The 18,169-nt window shown below is 45.6% G+C and overlaps 1 protein-coding gene across 1 annotated transcript; it reads left to right on the top strand.

Moving 5' to 3' along the window:
* The first annotated feature begins 2,145 nt into the window (after positions 1-2,145).
* klc2 (kinesin light chain 2) lies at positions 2,146-15,010 on the top strand. Its single transcript, XM_080547183.1, has 14 exons — positions 2,146-2,213; positions 3,899-4,159; positions 5,308-5,614; positions 5,868-6,084; positions 7,464-7,653; positions 8,316-8,489; positions 8,913-9,012; positions 9,795-9,844; positions 11,101-11,168; positions 11,275-11,383; positions 12,003-12,158; positions 12,555-12,679; positions 14,151-14,208; positions 14,724-15,010. The coding sequence occupies exons 2-14, from the start codon at positions 3,923-3,925 to the stop codon at positions 14,805-14,807; spliced, it is 1,875 nt and encodes a 624-aa protein (XP_080403309.1). The 5' UTR covers positions 2,146-2,213; positions 3,899-3,922; the 3' UTR covers positions 14,808-15,010.
* Positions 15,011-18,169: the final 3,159 nt, after the last annotated feature.

Below are 18,169 nucleotides of genomic sequence, written 5' to 3'. Positions count from 1 at the left end.
TGTGTCCACCTGTGTTTGATGTGATCGTCCCTATGTCCTTATGACTATTGTAGTGGAGGGGGAGGAAGACACCGCTATGATCAATCAATAATCCTCCTCTCAGTGATCAATAACTTTCTTCCTCTCTACTATCGTCACAATAATTATGTTTCCTTACGATGACAAGTCAGAACAAACAGTGAGAGAGTCTTTGCCAGGATTCCACGAGCTTCGCTTCACAATGTACCTTATGGAAAGGGTCTCCCAGCTAGTAAATAAGCAGTCTTCCCCCCAGCATCTGAGAATCTGTTTTGCATAACAAAAGCATTAGACTTGTGCTGATAGACAGTGATAGTTTAAGAGGAGAAGTTAAGTTGTAAGTTTATAAGATTCTAAGTGGGTGGATGTGGAGAGTATTTTTGCACATGCCATTGGTTTAACTTCAGCCAGTCTTCAGCTTTTTTGCCTTTTGCCTATAATAAAAACGATATAATGCTTTGTACATATCAAATCAGTAGGCCTACTTGTAATACTGTATTATCTTAGTCTTTTTTTTTTCCGGACATGTTTTGTAGTACTGCTTTTTCATTATTAAGTTGTCAATCAAACTGATGTGGGATGAAAAGTGGAAAATGTTCATTGTTTTTTTTTTTTTTTAAATAAATACTCCTGATTTGTATGTGTGTTGTCCCTTTTTTTAAATAAATGAATCGTAGGCCTATAATAACAAGAAATGTTCCAATAGATCAATTCCATTTATGGGAAGATCAACCTTGGGGAAACATCCACGTGCCTCCACAACTACAGGTGCAACTCAAAAAAAATGAATATCGTGCAAAAGCTCATTCATTTCAGTAATTCAACTTAAAGGGTTAAACTTAAATATTATATAGACTCATTGCATTGTACATATGCATGATTATACTTTTCAGAGGGCTGACTTTCTGTATTTAAAACCCTTTTCTTATTGATTTCATGTAATATTAAACATTTCTGAGATATTTAATTTGGGGTTTTCATAAGCTGTAAGCCATAATCATCAAATGTATAACAAATAAAGGCTTTAAATATCTCGCTTTGCATGTAATGAGTCTATATAATATCTAAGTTTAACCCTTTAAGTTGAATTACTGAAATAAATGAACTTTTGCACGATATTCACATTTTTTTAGTTGCACCTGTACATTCTAGGAGCATCATCTGTCCTTCTGGTCCTTATTGTTACTTCCCTGACATCTCCACCCCCACCTCCTCCTCTCTCCTCTTGGAGCATTGATATTGGAGCAGGGGGGTAGTGTGACGTCATGGAGCAGGGGGGTAGCGTGACGTCATAGCGCCTGGGCCGGGCTGTGGATTCTGGGAGAACTCAGGACAACAGCCATTTTCGGGTCGCGAGCGACTGTCATCCCTCGAGAAACACACTCCACAAACCGGGGAGACCATGCACGGCGGTGCACCGTGCTTTCTGCAACAAACTATCTACCAAGGATGCAAAGGTCTCTCAAAGGGCTGTGTTGAACTGAACTACTAACTGCTCCTGAATAAGCAAACCTAACCTGCTACTCAAAGAGAAATCCAGACGGATTCGCATTCATTCACTAAGCTAGACATGCTAGGGCAATTGGTTATGTATCATCGCTTGGGATCTGCAAGCGTTTAAGCAAGCAGCTAAGCTACTGGACCATTATACAACAGGATTGAAGCAGAAAGCAGCAGTGGTGTTGGTGTGTTGGGGGTGTAAGTTTGCATTGCGAGTGCAGGCCGTGCAGTAACGTGTCATCTGGATTGCACCGGTGGAGAGAGAGAGAAGAGAAGGTAAATATGATTATGAATGATCGTGACGCACAATGCACATCATTGATAGATTTAAGGATGTGTAAACGTATGCATTATGTTGTAGGAATATCAAACGAAAGGTTGATCGTATTCGTAGGTGGGAGAGAGAGAGAGAAGGTAAATATATGAATGATCGTGACGCACAATGCACATCATTGACAGATTTGAGGATGTAAACTTATGCATTATGTTGTAGGATATCAAACGAAAGGTTGATCGTGGACAGAAGTCGTGACACTTGATATGTGCGCTGGTTGATCGCGATTCCCAGCCCTTTGTGCGTTGACATAACTTGCACGTAGGGTAGTAGTGACAACAGAGATGGAGGTTGAGCCTTGAGCGTCTCTCCTACAAGGACGCGCTTTGTCTGAGACCCGGAGGCAAGCGCACTTTGGAAGGTATCGTAGTGGCCTCTTTGTGCTTTGTAGGTTATACTAAATCTATTAATAATCTATTAGGAGCCACAACAGTATAAAACGGCTTCGATGAAGGTAAATCCAATGCCTATGGACTATGGTCGGGATGGGTTTAATAACATCATTGAGAATTTAGATATGGTGTGTTTTCTTTCTATCTTATGGATCATTCATATGTTATTTTGGCATTTGTGCATTCGGGAGCGATAGATCACATCACTGATGATGATCTCAGACAGAGTCGAGGCTTGGAGTGAAATGTGTCACTGACATGCTACAATGTTACTAATATGAAACGATCGATCGTGGCTTGTTACTTTGTTTCCATCATCGGTCATTGCGTAAAGCTTCTTGTCATTGTGATCGTGAGGATACACTTGTTGTTTCGCATGATCGTGCTTAGCTATAGCGCACAACCTTTGTAGAAGGAGGTATAATCTTGCAGCATCTTTCAGTCTGGGCCTGTATGTAAACTAAACCAGCCGGGCAAAGCTAATGTTTACTAACACGTCGGAGCATTTGTGTCCATGGTTGCTTTGGCCCTATAGACAGAAATGACATCGTTTTGCTGTATGCATGCTATAAATATGTTGATGATAGATTTCGTTGCTTAAATATGTCTTGATTGATTGAAAAATGCTCTCTTACGATCGATCGGTCACCTTGACCTGTGTTATTCTTATCTGTATCCTTGCACGGGGCGATTCTAATTAGGGTTTATACGTCTGAAGTATGAATCTATGACAAAACTGGGGAATGCAAATTGTGCCTAACGTCCCGCATTTGCCCCCTGTTTGCAATCACACACAAACTATGGGATCGCTCATAGTCATAATGGTGCATTGCAGTCAATGGATGGGGCGGGAGGGCGGGGCTAAGACGGTGTGGGCGGGGCTAAGAACGGTGTGGGCGGGGCCTCCTGGAAGAGGAGAACAGGTGCGAGTCAACGACGGTGAATCATTTACATTCAGAGATGCGCAATCGCCTCCTCCAGCTGGCTGCTGCAAGGCTTTTGTTTACATTCGCAGCCAGTCTATTATGCAGTCTTGCGGGATACTATAGGAATGATAAAGGTTGTGACAGTGATGGAATAGGTTCTTCTGGACACAAGTCAAGAGACTGTGGCTCTGGGGCGGCTGTGTCTCTGGAGGTAGAGCCGGAGTCTAATGATCACAAGGTCGCCAGATCGGCGGTTCGAACCCCGGCTGGCCACATGTCGAGGTGTCCTTGGGCAAGACACTGAACCCAAATTGCTCCCAATGAGCGGCTTGCGCCTTGCATGGTAGCTTGCCGGCATTGGTGTGTGAATGTGTGTGTGAATGGGTGAATGAGAGGCCGTTGTAAAGCACTTTGGAATAAGGTGCTATATAAGTCAGTCCACTTACCACTTAAAATGTCTCTCAATTTTGATCACTTTTTACAGTTCAGGGATTATGTCATGTTTTTTCTCCAACTTCACACACTAAGATGTGAGACAAGTCCACACGTGCATTATCAGCACATATGGCTCACTCAAAACATGTAATCAGTCACAGACATTTAAATTCTGGATGTTGACGTATGACGTACGTCCAACCTTTGACCTCAACCTGGATGACCGAACATGAGATCATCGTACACACATTCATTGTCACACACACCTCTCCTCTTCTCTCCCCCTCCTCCAGTTCCAGTGTGTGTGACCTCAGGTGATGTCCACCATGGTGTACCCACGCGAAGAGGCCATGCTGGAGCGACTGACCCAGGATGAGATCGTGCTCAACACCAAGGCGGTGATGCAGGGCCTGGAGACTCTCCGCGGGGAGCATGCCCAGCTCCTCACCTCCCTGCTGGACTGCACCCAGCCACCCGTTGAGAAGTCCCAGGAGAAGTCCGGCCTGCTCCGGAAGAGCCTGGAGGCCATTGAGCTGGGCCTGGGGGAGGCGCAGGTGAGTGTGGATGGGGAGGGAGGGAGGGGGAGGCACAGGTGTGGATAGGGAGGGAGGGAGGGGGGAGGGGGGAGGCACAGGTGCGTGTGGATAGGGAAGGGAGGGAGAGAGGGAGGGGGGGAGGCACAGGTGCGTGTGGATAGGGAAGGGAGGGAGAGAGGGAGGGGGGGAGGCACAGGTGCGTGTGGATAGGGAGGGAGGCAGGGAGGGGGGAGGCACAGGTGCGTGTGGAGAGGGAGGGAGGGGGGGGGGGGGCACAGGTGCATGTGGATAGGGAGGGAGAGAGAGATTGGTGAGAATTCTGGTGTCGATCATGTAAGAAGGTGCCAGTTGAGACCTGGATGACACAGATGGAATGATGAAAGGCAGAAAAGAACCTTCTGGAAACCCCTTCCCCAACACTTTGACTCCCCCTCACCCCCCCTCCACCCGTTTATGAATGGGGTAGGAAAGAATAGAAGCATCTTGTCCCCTGGGGATAGAGGTTATTCTACGGTCATTCAATTACAGGTTGAACTGGTTACTCAAGTCCAAAACCACGCAGGCTGAGTTACAGCGAAACCACTTCCATCCATCCTCCCTCCCTCCGCCTTCCCCTCTCCTCCCTCCAGGGTTTCCCGCGCTGGTCTTAAAAAGCCTTAAAGTCTAAAATCCAGAATCCAATTTATAAGGCCTAAAAAGTTCAATTATTCTGTCTAAAAATGAGATCCTGCAAGGAAATCAGTCCGACCACATCGATTAACCCGGAAATGAATCAAGCTGGAACCAAAAAAACTGCCAATTCGCTTCCTTTTTTGTCTGTATGACAGTGAAATCCCTAATTTCATCCCCCGAGGATGACAAAAAGCTATCATATGGTGTCGCGAATAGGTCTAAAATTATATTCAAAGAGGTCTAAAAAAAAAAAAGTCTAAAAATGTCAGTCAATTTGACTTGTTGAGGAAACTTGTAGGAACACCTGTCCGTCCCTCCCTCTCCAGGTGATCCCAGGGGAAAATCCCTAATGTCATCACCCCGAGGATGACAAAAAGCTATCACATGGCGCCGTGAATAGGTCTAAAATGATATTCAAAGAGGTCTAAAAAAAAAGGTCTAAAAATGTCTTCAATTTGACTTGACGTTGAAACCTGTCCCCTCTCTCTCTCCAGGTGATCATCGCCCTGTCGGGCCACCTGAGTGCGGTGGAGTCAGAGAAGCAGAAGCTGCGGGCGCAGGTGAGGCGGCTGTGCCAGGAGAACCAGTGGCTGCGGGACGAGCTGGCGGGCACGCAGCACAAGCTGCAGAGGAGCGAGCAGAGCGTCGCCCAGCTGGAGGAGGAGAAGAAGCACCTGGAGTTCATGAACCAGATCAAGAAGTTCGACGACGACGTGTCGCCCTCCGAGGAGAAGGCCGCAGGGGAGACGTCCAAGGACAGCCTGGACGACCTGTTCCCTAGCGACGATGACCAGGGACAAGGTTAGATACTAACTATACTACTATCTATCTATACTACTATAGATACTACTATCTAGATACTAGACCACTAGACCAGGGACAAGGTAGGGTTGTTTATGTCTATTTATGTCTCATTCTTGTTTTTGATTGTTAGCACCTATGGCTTGCATTTTAAATGTCGTTGTACCTGTTACAATGACAATAAAGATCATTCATCCATCCATCCCTCCCTCCCTCCATCCATCCATCTCCTCTCCACTCCTCTCCTCTGCAGCCCAGCCCAGTGGGGAGGTGGCGGCCCAGCAGGGAGGCTACGAGATCCCGGCCCGCCTGCGGACCCTCCACAACCTGGTGATCCAGTACGCCTCCCAGGGGAGGTACGAGGTGGCCGTGCCGCTCTGCAAGCAGGCCCTGGAGGACCTGGAGAAGACCTCCGGTCACGACCACCCCGACGTGGCGACCATGCTCAACATCCTGGCCCTGGTCTACAGGTGAGAGGAGGATGGGATGGAGGAGTCAATGTATTAAGATCACAAGGAGAGTGGCCTGGGGTGGTCCAGTGGTCTAGCACCACGGTCTACAGTGCACACATATGCCCATGTCGGCATGGGTTCGAATCCAGCCCATGCCCTGCTGACATGCCCTCTCTCTCCCTTCTTCTCCTTACTTTCCTGTCTGTCTTCACTGTATCTATCCAATAAAAAGAAAAAAAGAAAGTGGGACAGGCCCACTCAAAAAAAGAAAAAAAGAAGATAATTAAGATCACAAGGAGATAAAGGGATGGAAGTTTTGAGAAACTATGTGTGACTGTAGAGAGATTCTCTTGAAGGTGGAGAGGCGGATGAGTGAGAACCTGCTGGATACAGTCTACAGAGACAGAGAGAGTCTACAGAGACAGTGAGAGTAGAGGAACTCCCACTCTGCAGAACCTTGAAGGAAAACCTCCTTAGACAGAGATTTAGAAAAGTCATTTTCTTTTCTTTATTTTGTCATGCTCTCTCTTTACAAAAAGTGCTAAGTGCTCAGGTGCAAAAGTGCAAGGTGCGGGACAAACGTTTCGGTCATATGACCATCATCAGTGTCACCGGGCGACAGACAGACATGCTGTTATTCTAGGGCCACAGGCCGACACAGGTGTTGATGATCATGTCGGCCTGTGTAGGCCTGTGGACCTATAATAATAGCATGTCTGCCTGTTGCCCGCTCACTGTCTCGCTATTTTTTTAAACTACCGCACCTGCTACCAATCATTGGAAGAAAAAGGACACAACAAGGTTTTCCCTGGATACAGTATACACACACACACACACACACACCTTCTTAACACTAGAGCCGCAACGTTTTTTCACCTACTTTTAGCGCGATGAGGTGTCGAATCACACGACCACTCTTCACAATGGGGGAGTGTGTACTGACGCACAAAGATTGCTTGATGGCGATGTCACACAAGAAGAGAAAATGACAAGCTCACTACCTCTAAAAATGCAGCGGGTAAAATTATTAGCGCAATCTGATATGAAGCTTGAGTCAGCTGAAAACGAACTATGGAACAAATCAAATGATATATGGAGAGGAGATTGATTGAGACTGCGGGAGCTTTACTAACGAATGAAAGTTGACGGCAGCCGAATACCAAGGCAAATACACAGAAACACACAGAAATACTGCAAAATCGCTTTATACTAACTCGATTTTGAAAATGTAAGGATGCTGGGTGGTAGAACGCACATATCTAGGAAAAGTCATGAAAGGAGGGTCCTGAAATTTGATCAAGTGCAAAGGTAGAAGTTTTTTGTACTCACAGGGGTCAAATGACACCTCACGGCTGATTAAGTGTTAAACTATTCAACTTTTTTTTTTTCTCTCTCAGGGACCAGAACAAGTACAAAGAGGCGGCCCACCTTCTGAACGACGCCCTGGCCATCAGAGAGAAGACCCTGGGGAAGGACCACCCCGCCGTGGCCGCCACCCTCAACAACCTGGCCGTGCTGTACGGCAAGAGGGGCAAGTACAAGGAGGCGGAGCCTCTCTGCAAGAGGGCGCTGGAGATCAGAGAGAAGGTGCGGAGAAGAAGGAGAATAATATGTTACATCTTTAGGGATGCACCGGAAGTTTTAGCGAAGTGAAATTATTCGGCTGAAAATACCCCCCCCCCAAAAAAAGCACATTCCGTGTTCGGGTCAAATGTGTGAAAACACTGAATGTTTACCGAATACGACGAGACGGTTTTTTCGCAATCAAACAGTGCAAGCAACCCCATGCTGTTCTGTAAATAAGACGAGTGATTGAGTGACGACAGCCCACTGCCAAGTCATAATATTATCATTACAGCAAACACTTCCGCTTGAATGTTTCGACAGTTTCGACTTCGGGCCAAGAATTTTCATTTCGGTGCATCCCTAGTTACATCCATTAAGATGAATGGAAGTTTGATGCCTTCTTATAGAATAGATCATGTTCACTTTCATGAATCGTCTAGAAATCACTTTGTATGTCTGTATGGGTGTGCATATGTTTGTGTGTGTGCACAGGTGTGTACCTGTGTGTGTTTTTTATTTAGTTGTAGACCCAAATAAACAACTGAGGTGTGTGTGTGTGTGTGCGCGTGTATATATATATGTGTATGTGTGTGTGTGTGTGTGTGTATGTGTGTATGTGTGTATGTGCGTGTGTATATATATGTGTGTGTGTGTGTGTGTGTGTGTGTGTGTGGCTCCTCCAGGTCCTGGGGAAGTACCACCCTGACGTGGCCAAGCAGCTGAACAACCTGGCCCTGCTGTGCCAGAACCAGGGCAAGTACGACGAGGTAGAGTACTACTACAGACGGGCCCTGGAGATCTACGAGTCCAAGCTGGGCGCCGACGACCCCAACGTAGCCAAGACCAAGAACAACCTGGTGAGGGAGGTGGAGGGGGAGGAGGGGAGGAGGAGGGGGGGAGGAGGGGGGGGGGTGGAGGAGGAGGAGGAGGAGGAGGAGGAGGAGGGGGGGGGGGGGGGGTGGAGGAGGAGGAGGAGGAGGAGGGGAGGAGGAGGAGGGGGGGGGGGTGGAGGAGGAGGAGGGGAGGAGGAGGAGGAGGAGGAGGGGAGGAGGGGGAGGTGGAGGAGGGGGGGGGGGTGGAGGGGGAGGAGGAGGAGGTGGAGGAGGGGGGGGGTGGAGGAGGAGGGGGAGGAGGAGGAGGAGGAGGAGGAGAAGGGGGGGGGGGAGGAGGAGGGTGGGGGGTGGATTTAACATGCTCTTTAGTCGTGGCAGACTTTTAAACAGTTTTAGTCCACACCTTTGATACTAAACCATGGTACATGTGCTTCCTCTACTCTCCAGGCCACATGCTACCTCAAACAGGGGAAGTTCAAGGACGCAGAGGCTCTATACAAAGAGATCCTGACCCGCGCGCACGAGAAGGAGTTCGGATCCGTCAACAGTGAGTCCGCCAGACTTCCGGTTGAACGATGTAGTGGATGGACACATGGTGTTTGCCTCCCACACATTTTCGAAATATTTTGTTTATTACGCCTATCCCCTAAGTCTATATTTAGTGTAAGCCTGTCTTAACTAAGTCAGCATTGAACCTGCATGGGAATGAGCAAAAAAGTAATGAAAAAGACGGTGCAGAAGACACTTTTCTCCGGCGAAGGCATAGCTAACGCTAACAATATGGCGTCCGAGCCCTCTCCTCTTACGCTGGAGTTGCTGGTAATTGAACAGTGAGTCCGCCACCGCGTAGCTCATATGACACCTGTCTCCGAAGAAGCCCAATGTAACACGAGACCAGCCGACCTTCATCAACTCTCCTTAAGTAGCCCCAGAACAGCACGCATATCCAGTACCATACATCGCTTGTTCGCCGCTTCTCCGCCCGAAATCTAGATATACTCGCAGTATACAGAGTAGATTGTCCTACAAAGACACTTAGATTTAGATTTAGTAATCTAAAAAAATAATTAGACCCCTATACTTTCTTTTATTTATTTTGGTTTCTTTTTATTTTACTACTCTATCTTTTCAGTTTGGAAAGTGTCTGAGTGTCTAGAAAAGCGCTATATAAGTCTAATGTATTATTATTTTTTATATTTTATTTTTATTTTTTTATTGCATTCTTTATTCCTTCAGTATTACAATAAGCCCGTCCTTCAATGTCTACCTCCACCAGCCTCCCCTGCCTTCTGTGTAATGATGACATTGTACTTGTCCCTTCTTCCTCAGATGACAACAAGCCTATCTGGATGCATGCTGAGGAGAGAGAGGAGAGCAAGGTATTAAATAATAATCATAACTCAGCACTTTTCCTGCAAACGTTGCAGCTCAAAGTGCTCCAATCATTATCAGGGTTCCCACGGGTCCTTGAAATCCTTCAAAGTTTGTGAATGTAAAAAAAAAAAGTCAAGGTCTTACCGGTAATAGTTTTTGAAAATAGACATGCGTCATTGAAAGTGCTTGAATTCCCCCCTCTCTCTCTCTCTCTCTCTCTCTCTCTCTCTCTCTCTCTCTCTCTCTCTCTCTCTCTCTCTCTCTCTCTCTCTCTCTCTCTCTCTCTCTAAAAAAACTAGTAAATAAGTCTCTGTATTGCTTAACTTTACACATATTTCACAATATATTGTTTTGCTGTGCTGTGGTAGAGAAGGCAAGAGACCATCTAGTGTTCACACATTCAAGCCTCTCTTTTTAATTGTTGTCTGTGAGCGGAGAGTTCCTATTATATAAATTCTCATCTAGATCTGTCTCAAACTATGCCGTGTTGGGTCCTTGAATTTGAGGGAATTGAGTCTTGAAAGTCCTTGAAAGGTGCTTGAATCTGATGTGTCAGAAGGTGTGGGAACCCTGATTATAGAATCATAATGTAATTATTTAGTCATTAAAAGGCAATATTAAAAAGATGGGTTTTTAGTCTTGACTTGAACATAATTTGCTGAGGTTGCATCCCTAATGTAAACTGGCAGTGCATTCCACAATTGGGGTGCATAACATGAGAACGCAGCCTCACCAAATCTCTTCTTTTGTTCATGTGATACACAGAGAAAACAGAAGACCTGAGAGCTCTACTGGGCTGATATGCTAGCAGAAGGTCTTTCAGATATTCTGGTGCTGTGCCAGTGAGAGCTTTATAAACAAGCAGGTGCTGAACCGTTTCCCTGTAACCTATGACGTCACTCACTGACAGACACTTAACTGAGATGGATAAGTGAATTAAGTAGGGCTGAGAGGGAACAGGGGAATATGAATGTATTAATGGTGGAGTTTTTAACGAGGTGATAATTCATGTCCCTTGCTGCTAACCACATCCTGTCTCTCTCTCTCTCTCTCTCTCTCTCTCTCTCTCTCTCTCTCTCTCTCTCTCTCTCTCTCACTCCTCTCTCTCTCTCTCTTTCTCTGTCTCTCTCTTTCTCTCTCCCTCACTCCTCTCCTCTCTCCTCCCTTTCCTCTCTCTCTCTCCTCCCTTTCCTCTTTCTCTCTCTCTCTCTCTCTCTCTCTCTCTCGCTCTCTCTCTCTCTCTCTCCAATCACCCTCTCAGGGGAAGCGTAAGGACTCTGGTCCCTATGGAGAGTATGGAAGCTGGCACAAGGCTTGTAAGGTGGACAGGTGAGTCTTCTAGTGTTCTATGTATTGTGTTTTTTATTGTGAGATAAATACACCCAACTCCAAGATTTGTGAAGGATATTCAATTGGGTTACTTCATTCCTTTTAGCCCTACCGTCAACACCACGTTGAAGAGCTTGGGGGCTCTGTACCGCAGACAGGGCAAGCTGGAGGCCGCCGAGACCCTGGAGGAGTGTGCTACCAAGACACGCAAACAGGTGAGACACCCAAGCTCTCTGAATACCCACAGTGTAACACAGGGTATCCGCGGTGTCTTGAAAAGTATTCAAAGTTGATGAATACATTTTGGGAAAATCAAGACCCTTAATAAGTATTAAAAAGTCTTATCACGATTTTCACGAGGTCTTGAATTTTGTAGGTATTTTTCTGAATTAGACTCTGTCCAAAGAGTTTGAGTCCTAAAAACTTTTAGTCAAAGTTTTATTAAAAAAACAAAGATGAACCGGAAATTGTGTTGTATGACAGTGGTCTAGTCTATTGCAAACTAAAACTGTTAAGTTAAAGGTGTCACTGATGTCAACGGTTACAGCTCGAAGTGGCAGTGAGGTCTGGAAAAATATTGACAAGGTCTTTAAAAAGTCTTAGAAAGGTATTGAAATTAACCTCAAGATTCCTGTATATACCCTGTAACAACAATCACTGTAGTCTTTACCTACTAATACTCTCCAACTCTGGATCGCTCTGGTTAACCCCGCCCTACCCTCTCTCTCTCTCTGTCTCTCTCTCTCTCTCTCTCTCTCTCTCTCTCTCTCTCTCTCTCTCTCTCTCTCTCTCTCTCTCTCTCTCTCTCTCTCTCTCTCTCTCTCTCTCTCTCAGGGTATCGATGCTATTAACCAGAGTAAGGTGGTGGAGCTGTTGAAGGACGGGGCCCAAGGAGGGGGCGAGCGAAGGCGGGAGAGCCGGGAGGGCCTCAACGGCCCCGGGGGTCCGCGGGGGGACTGCGAGGGGGAAGACGGAGCCGAGTGGAACGGGGTCAGTCATTTCGAATTAAAAATGATGTGTGGTACGGTGAGGAAAACGGTTTATGTCGGCATTTCCGTGGGACATGGCAGCATAAAACGTCGACTTGGTACATGCTGGCATGTCTAACCCTACCCCTAACTCTAACCCTAACCCTAACCGTAGCACCTTAGCATCTAACCTTAACCGTAGTTCTCCCACATGTACCGTATTCCCACATGTACCGTAACATATACAGTATATATATATAGATATACAGTATATATACTCTGCTACAGTATGAATACAATATCTTGGAGCGAGATGCACACAGCTGTGGACCTTTGGGATGTGGGGATGTGTTGGTCAGTGGTTCTGTTGGTCAGTGGTTCTGTTGGTCAGTGGTTCTGTCTGCGTGTCCCTCCTCAGGACGGTAACGGGTCGTTGCGTCGCAGCGGTTCCTTCGGGAAGATCCGTGACGCCCTGCGCAGGAGCAGCGAGATGCTGGTCAAGAAGCTGCAGGGGAGCGGCCCCCAGGAGCCCCGCAACGCAGGGTGGGTGTGTGTGTGTGTGTGTGTGTGTGTGTGTGTGTCTGTGTGTGTGTGTCTGTTAGGGCTTTCACACCGGCAAAGAACCGTGCCGGTTCGCGTTTGCGTTCGGAAACCTCCGAACGTTGGCGCTGTCTGGTGAATGAGGGCTCGTTCGCCAGACAGCGCCAACGTTCGGAGGTTCCCAAACGCGAACGCGAACCGGCACGGTTCTTTGCCGGTGTGAAAGCTGTGTGTGTGTGTGTGTGTGCCTGTGCCTGTGTCTGTGTCTGTGTCTGTGTCTGTGTATGTGTATGTGTCTGTGTCTGTGTCTGTGTCTGTGTGTGTGTGTGTGTGTGTGCGTGTGTCTGTGTCTCTGTGTGTGTGTGTGTGTGTGTGTGTGTGAGTGTGTCTGTGTCTGTGTGTGTGTCTGTCTGTGTGTCTGTGTCTGTCTGTCTGTGTGCACACAATCATGTTGTGTTATGCATATATGACCTAGAGTAACACTGACCAGTACAGAGAGAGCTGTCTGTTAGTCATCAACTGACTCTTGCCTTGCCTTGCATATTCAACCACATGACTTTATAACTTGTTTACTTTTTTTTTCAATTCAAACCTTTATTTAAACTCGTAAGTTACTGAGGTTTCCCTCATTTACAGCAGCAACGAGTGAACAAAAGAGAACCAACAACACAAGTCATAAACAGAATAGAAATCAAACCAAAATATAAAACAAACAAAAAACATTACTAAGAAATGTACAACATAATTTAAAAACAGTTACAAGAAGTGACACAGAGGGGAAAAACCAAGTTCTTAAAATCATTGAGTGATGGGAGAGTGACCAGTTTCAGAGAATTCTGAATAGAGTTCCAAGTGTTAGCAGCATCATAAGCGTAGGCTGTCCTACCCAGCTTAGTAGACATATGAGGGACCGTACAAACCAACCACTCGCTGGAGCGTGTTTGATAGGAAGAAACATTCCAGTCCAACAGGGAAGTGATATAGGGGGGGAGTTTGCCTGAAATCCCCTTAAATATAAATTGATACCAGTGATAATCTCGGCGGGCTGCGAGAGATGTCCAGCCAACTTTATCATATAAGACACAGTGGTGAGTGTTATATTTGTCTTGAGTGATGAATCTGAGTGCAGAGTGGTATACCGAATCCAGAGCCTTTAAGGTAGTGACAGCCGCGTGACGATAGATCACGTCTCCATAGTCCAGTACAGACATAAAAACAGATTCAATTACTCTCTTTCTACAGCTCGGCGGGAAGTTACTGCGATTTCTGTAGAGAAAGCCAATCTTCTGACGTAGTTTGGAGGACAAGATATCAACATGATGTATAACTTGTATAACTATACTACTTTATCCAATCTCCCTGACACTGAGAGCTCCCTGTCTGCTGGCCCTAACCCCTAAGGCCCCGGTCAGGTCACACCAGTCCTATCTGCTCTCTGTTAATGAACTCTAACCGTGTCTCCTGTGTCCCTCAGGATGAAGAGAGCCAGCTCCCTCAACTTCCTCAACAAGAGTGCAGAGGACACCACGCAGGTACAGGACCATACTGTTTTTTTTGGGGGGGGGGGTTTCTGAGTGGGGCAGTCCCACTCATATTTTTATTTTTATTGTGACAGAGACAGTAGAGATTTAGACAGGAAGGATGGGTGAGAGAGAGAGGAGGGATGACATGCAGGATATGTCCCGGAATCGAACCAGGGACCCTGCGGTTACATGGTCAACGCTTAACCCGCTACGCCACCTAAGCGCCCCCAGTAACATCCTGTTTAACCCAGCACTGCTGTCACAGAGCTCACGCTAGTGCTTAGTCATTCCTCCTGTCCACATCCACAGCATCAGTCTAAACCTCTGAATAACATTCGATAGAAATGGGATGCAGCAATAGTCAGCCTGTATCACTGAAATCTAATAATAGTAGTACCGGTACTGTATGCCATTTAGCTGACGCTTTTATCCAAAGCAACTTAACAGTCCGGAGGTGAGTGGATCCATTTAACACCCCGGCTCGTTTTCCTAACTCCTAATGCTCGTTTTCTCTCTCTCTCCAGCAACCCAATACCGGCCTATCAGATTGCAGAGGACTGAGCGCCAGCAACGTAGACTTGTCAAGGCGCAGCTCCCTGATTGGTTAGGACTACTAGAGTCAGGAAGTGGAGGACTGTGGAGGTGTGGGAAGGGCCCGATGAGGAGTTGAGGAAAACTCGATGAGGAAAATGTTTTTTAAAGAACCAAAAAACAAAACAAAACAAACAAACAAAAAAGCATTGAGAAAAACATGACTTGACATGGCTTTTTGTGACACGTTACTCCTCTGTGTCTGCTTCGCTGTACACTTTGCCGGGCAATCGATCAAACAAGTACAGATAAGCGAGGCAATGGAGATATTTAAAAAAAACAAAAAAACAGCATGCTGCTTACTAGGATGTGGAATGTCTGCACTTGATCAGTCGTTGTGGTGGCTTTGAGGCATAGCACCGTGACGGAATAGCACATCATTATATCGCAATGTGACGGCTTTATATCTTATCTACCCATTCTTGTGCAGACACTCGACCGTAGGTAGGTAAGTTCTATTCTGGTTTCTATAGAGACGCATTGCACACACACTATACATTTCACTAGTAGCATGAATACTTGTCAACCTTACCCATTGAATGGATATCACAACGCTATGTGAGTGTTACAAGTCATTTGGATTTGAATTATGAGGGAGAAAAAAAGAGGTACGATGGCTTAAAAAGACAGAACACAATCTTTTGGGGGGGGGGGGGTTTGAAATAAAAAAGTATCTCTGTAAAAATGTTAAACGTGAACTGGGACACACGGCACTGACCAGTTAAAACCTCACTTTTGTTGCCTTTTTTTCATGTATACATACAGGTTTAAATTATTTGAGATTTCTTTCTTTTGTATATATAGCGCACAGGGTTTTGTTTGTTTACACTGTAGAGCTTCGGAGGACCTCAGTGTGGAGGGAAGAGAGGCAGAGAGACAACAGAGAGAAGGAGGGAGGGAGGGAGGGAGGGGTGGAGAGGTCAGTAGTTAATCTCTGTCCTAGGGGTGGAAACTGGAAGTCGTGACGTTAGAATTATAAGGTTCTATCTCAATTTGTCAAAATGTATTTTTTTTTCTACATAATCTGATCCATTAGGTGTTCATTAATGCCTGTGTGGTGTTATTTTTTTAAATGTTGACATTTTTGAGTTAGTAATTCATAAAATACAAAGGTTCCATCTCACAAAACATAATGGAATGTAAAAACGTTGACGCTCAATATCTCTGAACTGCCCTAAACGGAGATAGAACCTTATCATTCTAAACAGAGATAGAACCTTATCATTCTAAACAGAGATAGAACCTTATCATTCTAAACAGAGATAGAACCTTATCATTCTAAACGGAGATAGAACCTTATTATTCTAAACGGAGATAGAACCTTATCATTCTAAGCTCACGAAGTGCTGATATGGACCAACCAGCGCTATCTCAAGCAGTCTGGTCTGTGGGTGTGGGTGTGGGTGTGCTGCCCCAGTCACCACACAACACAAAGCCGTCATAGAGACAGTTTAACCAATGAGGTTTCAGCCCCGAAGCGCGATGATGTGTTTGGATGACATTGTGTCATTTCATGGCCGACCATGTTCCTGCCCGCTGGGAAATATCAACCAATAGCATGTGCTGTACAAGTTGCAGATAGAGTAGAGAGTCGATTCCTCCTGTGGTACTAGCACCTATCAACCTATCAACAACCTAACCTAACCTAACCTATCAACAACACATGAGCCTGACTGATGCTGATGCTGGGTAGAGATATGTAACTCACCTTGAACATTTTGGTTCTAGTTTAACCCCTGGTATAAAAACAGACATATTCCAACACATACTGTTTTAGCATCGGGGCATCATGGAAATGTTGTTCCCTCTCTAAGTACTCTTCTCCTAGTCCATGGCTGGCTTTTGCACACACTTTTATATATATAAAAAAATAATAATAATAATGGTCCCGATTGGTCTTTAAAACAGCTCTCAGAAATGTAACCAATGACAGCCCTCACCAAACTGTGTGTGACGTGTCTATTCTTGTTTGTGATTGGTTCCCATCTCAAGTGAAGTTGTGCAGGGTACTGAACATTGAATGAGTGGATTTATGTGAATGTTTGATTTTTACTTGTTTGACGAGAGTGATGACGAGAGTGATGACAATACAGTATACTGTGTTTTCGTGTTGCCTCTCTTTTTGTTTTTGTTTTTGTTTGTAAGTTAGGAGTCCAAACTCCCCAAGACAAGACTCTTGATACCAAGAGACACAGAATGTACATGTATACTGTGGTTTGGGAAGGAATTGAGTTCTAGCGTTGTTGTTTTTTCAGCTTCTGATTGTGTTTTCAAGTGCTTTGTGAATTCTGAGGTGGGACGGGATACTGACTTTACAGGGGCGGGGGGGGGGGGGGGGGGGGGAGTGATGGATGATGAAGTCTTATGTGTGTGTGTAAAATAAATACTAGGCCTAAGGAGGGAGACAGGACTGTTGAGCGTTGACGGGGGAAGAAGCATGTGATGATCTGTTCAGTGAGAAAGGACATGGATGTTACGTCGGAGAGGGGGTGTTGGAAAAGTGCTTTAAGTGTCGTCACAGAGAATACTGTACAGCACTGTCCACCTATGGAGACATCTGTACGTCTCTCTCTCCGTCTCTCTCTCTCACACACACACACGCATTAAAAGCAAACGTACATTACACAAACGCATTACACATATTATTCTGTCACAGTCACACACACCCACTCACACTGTCTGCTTGTGTTAGTCAGTCAAACACTGGACTGTAGATGTATTTGTATGTAGATCTTTCAAGATGCTGTATTAACACGCGACACACACACGCACACGCGCCTAAACTCCTCTTCCAAACGTACTGTAACACCTGTATGCGTAGATACACCCCTCCCTCACCATGCCAGTCAGCCAGTCAGTCAATGTAGAATGTAGGTAGGAGCCTGCAGCTGGGAGGGGGTTAATGGGTGGGTGGGGGGGCTAGGGGGGGTTTGGTAGGATGATGATGTTCTCTACTTTAGTAATGGATGTCATTGTGAAGGGGCCAACCTCGTGTATATTTTATTAAAGGTTCAATGAATAAAAGCTCACTTTTCAAACTGATCCTGTGTGCGTGTGTGTGTGTTTCATTTACATATTTCTTGTTTCAATGAAACAAACTTGATATGTTTTAGAAAGCATCGCCTATTGGCTGACTACATCTATATATATATATATATATATATATATATATATATATATATATACATATGCAAGCTGCATACTTAATGATTCTCTATTATAATATGTTGTGGGAGATGTTTTATGTTTCACATAATTAGTCAGTTGTACACATTACACATGGATGCACATCTATGCTAGTCCTGTGTGTGTATCTATCATAGTCTTGTCTGTGTGTGTGTGTGTGTGTATCTATGCTAGTCTTGTCTGTGTATGTGTG

This window comes from Nansenia antarctica (assembly GCF_963989245.1).
Source record: "Nansenia antarctica genome assembly, chromosome: 17".
In the NCBI taxonomy this organism is placed as follows: domain Eukaryota; kingdom Metazoa; phylum Chordata; class Actinopteri; order Argentiniformes; family Microstomatidae; genus Nansenia; species Nansenia antarctica.
This window is presented reverse-complemented; position numbering and strand designations above follow the sequence as displayed.